Below are 8,025 nucleotides of genomic sequence, written 5' to 3'. Positions count from 1 at the left end.
CAAACTTTTTTTCCTCTTTCTCTTCAGGTAGACGCACCTTCAATTTATCATTCTCTATTTGAAGATTATGTTTATTTTGCTTCAGTTCGTGCATGGCCTCTTCCGTGGCTTGCAACTGAAGCTGCAACCACTCCTTTTCCTCTGTCTCTTTCTGTAGAGTTTCATACATGATTTCCACTTTCTTGGAAATGTTGACCATGGTCTTGTACATTGCTCTTTCATTCTTTGTCACTACAGGTTCCATTGTTCACACTGCAATTCACATACACGTAAAGACCGTTCTGATACCACTTGATCCAAGTCCGAGTGTGAAGAAGGACCCTTCCAAGACCTTTTACTTTCGTGACGTGTTAAATTGCATTTTAAAAGAACATTAATGAATACATCTGCATGCAGAAAAGAAGAGGAACGTAAAAATCATCAACACATGAAAACATAAGTGTTGATAACGGAGTTCGTCCAAGAGGGACTACGTCTTTGGGCCTCGATGTCAAGATGGTGTAGGCCGCTGCATTAAGTGATGTCAATAAAGGTGATGTACACAAGCGATGATGTCACGATCATACAAGGAAAAATGCCCTCACGCAGGAGTGGCTCTAAGAGATGTTCCACAACTGGAACTCCCAATCAAAAGACTCCTATCAGTATGACACAAAAAACATGCATGGTGAGCATCCCACCAACATGGCACAAAGGGGATCTGAATGCAAAACACATGCATGACGACAACAAGATTATCCCAACAACATACAACAAGGGATTTCAAAGCATAACATAAAGAGTTATGACAACAAGTACATCACATAGAAGATTCTGCATCAAATCAAGCAAGGAATCATGACAACATGTAATGAACAAGATCCTGCATCAACATCAATCAAGGATCTGTGCAGCATAATGCATAAAGAAGAAGTATATGAATAGATCATATACCTCACAACCAAGGGCCATCTGAAGAAGTGGATATCACACTGCTGAAGCTATAATAATAATTATAAAATCATTATTTTAATTCTATAATAAAATAAACTTTAATTTACCACTCCTATTTACATATTATATATTTTGATATAATGCACATTATAATTTTCTTTACCTTACCCTATGAATGTGTGCAGGTACATGGAAAAAATATAGGCTGTTTTAATTATCGCTAAATCAATGAGCGTGGTGAGAGGAAGGAGGCCTGCCAGATTTGACAATTCCCGCCACTCCACTCCTCTTTTTGTTTTGTGAAATCAGGGAGACTATTTTTAGTTTTTTATTATTTTTTTAATTAAAACAGCATATAAATGTTCGGAAACATTTACATCACTTCATACTAAAATGTACAATATAATACAATTAAATTAAAATATATAAATTGTTTGTATATAAAAAACATTTTGGTTTTTTAAAAATGTAAAGTGTTTTTTAATAATAAATATGTGAGATTTTACTTTTTTAAATATGGGCTAATAAAAAATCATAAGTCATCATAAGTGTAAACTATCTTTAATAATATTAATTTAAAATAAAAAATATCATAAGTATCATTATTAATATTAATTTAAAATAAAATTTAATTATTTTTTTATTTTTATTTTTAAAATATATTTTATTAATATTATTTACTAATATTATTTAAAATAAAATTTTATTTTATTTTTTTATTACTATTGTGTTATGGAAAAAAAATTACATTTTACATGAATATGTATTTCAATTCAATGCCCTCTTGATTATTATATATATATGACATGATAGGCTAACGAAATACATTTGACATGGACTACATACACAGGTACATATTCGCTGTGCAATCATATATTGACATTTAGCCAACTATGTGCATTGATCAACCACTTTGCGTTGGTAATGCTCAGAACAAACCGAATCAACGGCCCACAATAAACCAAAACGACTAGGGCAAACCCAATTCAACCATCCACAACAAACCAAAAGAAGTAGTGCAAATCCAATTTTTATCTCTTAAAATACACGCTTATCTTCCAAAGCATCCAAATGACACTTCCGTCTTTACAAAAATTTCATTTAAAGTAACCCATTCGTATGGAAACAACGTGTATCAACATGCCGTCACCATGATGCATATAGAGCTCCTCTGTCTACGATCGCAGTCACAGCCACGTTCTAGTATCAAAGAAGACTATTCCCTTCCATCTATATGGATACGTGCCATAACAGATGTCACACAACATAACTACCAACATGGAATTCCAAGCCTCAAGTTTGCAGAAAAGCTTCTGTTATATTCTCGCACTTCAGAAATAGTAGCGCCCCGTTGCTTGAAAAGGGCAGAAAAATCAAAGTAAATTAAAAAGCAAACTTAAATTCTAAAACATATTCACACAATAACCCTGAATAACCAGAATAAAATCCACTGATTTCCAAAAATTTGATCACTTAAAAAGTCAAATCCACTGATTTTATCAGTTAAAAAGTCAATGACAACATGAATCCATGCCACATTTAATTTAATTTATTTAGAGTTATCATATGTATTCGAATCACCACAATAAAAAAATCCATAAATATAATAATTAGAATAAAATTTATCGATTTATATTGATATACAAAAATAATAAGATAACTATTATTAATTAAAATCTAATTTTATTTAGAGTTATCATATGTATTCTGATCACCATAGTAAAAATCTATCAATAAAAATATATAAATATAATAATCAGAATAAATTTTTATTGATTTATATTGATTTGCAAAAATGATAAGATAGTTATTATTAATTAAAATGTAATTTTATTTAGAGTTAACATATGTATTCGAATCACCACAATAAAAATCCATAAATATAATAATTAGAATAAAATTTATTGATTTATATTGATTTGCAAAAATGATAAGATAGCTATTATTAATTAAAATGTAATTTTATTTAGAGTTATCATATGTATTAGGATCACAATAATAAAAATCCATAAATATAATAATCAAAATAAAATTTATCAATTTATATTAATTTGCAAAAATGATAAGATAGCTATTATTAATTAAAATAAAATTTATTAATTTCTATTAATTTGCAAAAATGATAAGATAGCTATTATTAATTAAAATATCGTGTTTTTAAAGAAATGAATCCAAACTATACTTAACCAATTCAAAAAATACTTAACCTATAAAATATCAGTTACAATATGTCTGAATCCAAACCATACTTATACAAAATCCAAACAATACTTAATCTAGCAGAGTATACAAAGTTATCCTATTCAAACAATACTTAACCTATAACCTATAAAATGTCAGTTACAATGTGTCTGAATCCTAACGATACTTAACCTACACAAAATTATAACATACTTATACAAAATCCAAACAATACTTTATACAAAATCCAAACAATACTTAATCCAGCAGAATATACAGAGTTATCCCATGTATTAGAAGACTTGAACCTCCCATATATTAGAAGACTTTGACTAATTAACTAATTAACCACACAGCTCCAAAAGAGAATATCTCTGGGAGAATTGTCCTATGTTATTAGAAATTTTAACCCATGCAGCTGAGAAAACAAATTGTTAACCCACTCAGCTGAAAAAACAAACTAATGATTAACTCAGCTGAGAAAGTGAAACTAATTGTTTACCTAACCCTTTCAGCTAAAATTTTTAAACAATAAACATGGCTCCTGAAATTACCTCTAACACCGTAGAGCTCATTTCTGTCATCAGATTTAAACAGTACATATACATATGGTTTTTATTGAGCATCAAAATATATGTATATATATATACCGCTTTGCCACAACAAAGCCTATAGATATTCACATACAGGTAAATGAGGGGAGAATGTGTGGTATTTCAGCAAAGCTGAGATGAGTTTGATATAATTTCAGCCATCACCAGAAGGGAGAGCTCTCTTGTACATGTCAAGACCAGCGTCCTTGAATGTTATCAAATCATCCTTTTCCTGTTGCAATTTCCAAGCCTTTTGTAGTTCCTCTGCCACTCTGCGAGGGTTTTCCTGGACTTTTCTATACCCAGTTGACGTTGAAGTTGCTGGACCTGCATCTTCCCTTCCCATTTCTTTTTCTTCGTCTGTGCTGCTGCTTCTCACGTTGCTGAGTCGACGAACAGTGTGCGTGTGTCCTGATAAGTGTAAGGGAACAATAAAATTGATACTCGGCATCGTGCCCAGCACAACTCGCGCCACCAAATTTGCCCTTCGCTGATTCATCTTGCCTTTGCTTGCGTTTCACTGGTTCAGATTCGCTGTGGTTTCCTTCTGTTTCAACGCCTTTTAATGGCCGATCAGAGAAATGATTACGTGGCCTAAGCGTTCACGCTTCCTGACACGTGTAACGAAAAATGTGTCCGTTTTGCGGGAATCTGGGTTCTGTGTAGCCATGGATAGGAGTGCTGACAAATCACTGGTATATCCACTATTATTGCGGGATGGGAGATAAACACATATTTTGCCGATGTGGTGCTGACGAATCCACTATAATTGCGGTATGGAAGATAAACACATATTTTGTCCACTATTACTGCGGGATAAAATCATAGACAGTAAATCCGATTTTTTCTTTTTGGCAAAATCTTATCCTTTGCAATGGATGAGATTTTCCAGCTCACAGCGGTTGATTTTATTAGCGACATATAAATTAAATGTTAATAACTCAATGGTAATCAAAACATTTGTCATGTCTAGTGTGAGATTTTCCAGCTGACCGTGGTTGATTTTATTAGCGACATATAAATTAAATTGTTAATAACTCAATGGTAATCAATATATTTGTCATGTCTGGTGTGAGAATGTGTCATATGAGTGATGCTCGTATATAAGTGGATTAGGAAATAAAAAATGCTTTCAAAACCTTTTATTTTATCCTTTATATTTGGTATATAATAAATATCTTTTCACATTATTAAATTTAACTTATTCATAATGTTTTATTTTTTAAATAATGAAAAATTTGGAAATTCTAGTGTCATATTATTAAATTTAAATTTTTATTTGAATTATTTTTATGTATTTTGATATTATAATTTTGACTTATTTTTGTAGAGTTAAGATGTCTTGACTCTTGCTAAATCATAAAATTATTGATATATTTGATTTGCAAAAATTTAGATCCATTCTTGATGTTATAATGGTAATTTAGAAGTTTGATCTTAAACCTTGTTCACATTATTCTCCAACTAGTTGTTATTATTATTATTATTATTAAGGTTTCTAAATTTATATGATTTATTTTATAATTTTAATTTTTTTTATCATATTTATAAAAATTTAATTACGAGAGAATTGTATTTACTAGGGCACCCATATAAGTTAAATGACTAACCAATGCTAATAGGCCCATCATAGAAGATGTCTACTAGTCCATTTTGAAAAATTATCAATATGAGATTACAAGCTATACCTCTATGCTGAAATTTTGAATCTTGCACAATTCTAATAACAATGTCCCACATGCCAATAAATAATATAATCATAAAAAACATTAAGACATATAGTTGATATTCATGTTAAATCGAACCTCCGTGAAGATATACATTGTAATAATATTTGGAAGCTTTCACATGCCATAATGAAGATGGATAGAGGATAGAAGAATACACAATTGTAAAAGAAAATAGAAAATATTGGCCAAACTAAAGCTCGAGACCTCTTTAACATGGAGAGTGGAAGAGAGTGGAGTAATTTCATCAGAATTAGAATTAGAATTATTGTTTATCTTAACAATGCTCATTTTCTTCTTCACTCTAGTCAAGACAACTAGTTTTCAAGAGTGGGGTTCATCACCCCCTTATAATATCTTAGTTTTCTTTTTCCCTCTAACTCTTTATCGCTCCATAAATTCTCCTTAAATTTGGAAGTGATAATATTTTTAATATTATTCTTATTTTGCAAGATGATCTCCTCTTTTATCCCCTAATGGTATAGCCAAGACTAGGCATTTTTGTGTCATCCTTACTTGAGTTGAAGGTGGGCGTTTTGGCTACACTTAGAATTTTTTTAGGAAACCTCCTCGCTTCCATATTGTATAAATTCTTCTAATATATGATATACATGATCATATTCATTATTTCAATAGGGGAAAGACTAGCTTCAATCAGTAGAATAGGGTAGAGAGGACATCCTTCAATCTTAAGGTTGTAGGTTATAAAATGCTTTTGGATCTACTCAACCTTCCTTCATGATTCTCTAGATATATTGCAACCCCAAATCTCGTATCCATATAAAATAAAAAGGGTGACCAAAGTCACAAAGAGGAACCTTTTATTAATCCTATAACCAAAGATATGTTGACTTAGAATAGTTTTCAAACCCATAGTAAGCATTCCATCCTCCACTTATCATATTCTCTGCTGAAAATGGCAACAAGAAAATCCTAATTTAATTTTCCCTTGAATTAAATTAGGAGAAAATTGTTATTCCACATCACAAGACAACTAGAATGCATTAACTAAGTTAAATTCACTTAGTTGGCTCAGTTAATTCAAGTTGAGGGTCCAACTTGAGTCATTTAAAGTGGTTCATAAACTTTAGGAGTCTAGGTTGAGTTTAATTTGAGTTGTAATAGTTTAATTTAGCTAAACTGAGCTAATGTCAGTTAAACTAGTTTGAACTGTTGCAAGAGCTAGTAGGAGGTCTAACAGTGGGTTGCAACTTCATGTGTTCAACCAGTTAACTGATAAATCAACCGTAATTAACCCATACATGCATGAAATTAGAGTTATCGAGTTGAGATTGGAGTTCAAGGGCAATGTACTATCAGTTGTATAATTTTCTAAGTTGTACATGTGATAAATGTAGTCAGAGAATGGCCTATAGGGATTGCACAATTCAGGATGGGGATTTCCCTATTAATAGGGAGCTAATTCCTTGAGAAACAACACAAGGAAATAGGAGCTTGGCAGGCAGTAAAATTGCCTAAGTATTGGCCAGAGTCAGCTTCTGAGGCGCTGATATAGATTATACTTGTGCAAAGATTGTTCAAGTTGAACAAGAATTGTATTTTCTTCTCTACGTTTCTGATCTAATGCAATATACATATAGGAAGAGGTTTTGAGAAGCAAGCTTTCCCCTTAGGTAAATCTCTGAGCATATTTGATTGAATCTTATCTCGTGTTTTGTGATTTCTCGATCAATTAATTGTTTCCACTTATAAGTAGAGTAGATTCAAGTCTTTTGTTTTAGAAAATTACATAAGCCGTTTGAATCTACAATGAATTTCTACATGGTGTTGGAGTAGGAATCAGAATATAAGAGAATAATTTGAGTTTGTCTTTGCAGGTAAATCGAATTTGTAGGATCATTCTTCTAAGCCAGTAAGATGTCGTTCTATGGATTGAGAGTCGAGCATGCCCTTGAGGGTAGCTCAAATTATATTTCTTAGAAGGATAGGATGGAAGCAGTGTTGGAAGATAAGGAGTTGAAGGAATTCATATGGAAGGATATTCCTAAGCCTCCAACAACTGATGCCCAAGATCTGGTAGAGTGGAAGAAATGTGTGGCAAAGGTGAGGAGGATCATACTAGAAGGAGTTCGAGATCATATTTTCTTAAATATCCATGGAAAGGATACACCATATGCAATGTGGAAATCCTTGATAGACTTGTTTCATAACAGCAGTGACCACAGGAAGTTGGCACTGAAGGACAAGCTTCGGAAGATTAAGATGGAGAAGGGCGACATAATACCATGGTACCTGAGCAAGTTCACCCAATGTCGCGATGAACTTTGGAGTGTTAGTATTACAGTTGTTTAAGATAATCTGGTAAGCCTAGCACTTCTAGGCCTTCCCAAGAGTAGACATAGCTACTATAATTTGGTAAATGGGAGGGAGAAGCTACCAAATTGGGAGAGATTTTGGTATGACTTGGTGCAAGAAGAGATAAGGTGGAATACTAGAGATGGAACCTCATCAAAGCATGATGATGAGGAGAATTGTGCCTTGGCGAGAAAGGAAAAGAAAGGGAAAGGGAAGAAATCCTAATCCAAAGGAGATTATGGTCAGGCATGCAAGAAGAAGGGCTTGTCGAAGAT

General features: G+C 32.3%; 1 protein-coding gene across 1 annotated transcript; it reads right to left on the bottom strand.

Moving 5' to 3' along the window:
- Positions 1–3,656: 3,656 nt before the first annotated feature.
- On the bottom strand, positions 3,657–4,260 carry LOC149220317 (uncharacterized). The gene has a single exon (XM_089382790.1). It carries the CDS (start codon positions 4,204–4,206, stop codon positions 3,862–3,864), a length of 345 nt encoding a protein of 114 aa, XP_089238916.1. The 5' UTR covers positions 4,207–4,260; the 3' UTR covers positions 3,657–3,861.
- Positions 4,261–8,025: the final 3,765 nt, after the last annotated feature.

This window comes from Pinus tabuliformis, chromosome Q (assembly GCF_031772625.1).
Source record: "Pinus tabuliformis cultivar Carrire ecotype Pingquan chromosome Q, CPIR1, whole genome shotgun sequence".
Taxonomy (NCBI): Eukaryota; Viridiplantae; Streptophyta; class Pinopsida; order Pinales; family Pinaceae; genus Pinus; species Pinus tabuliformis.
This window is presented reverse-complemented; position numbering and strand designations above follow the sequence as displayed.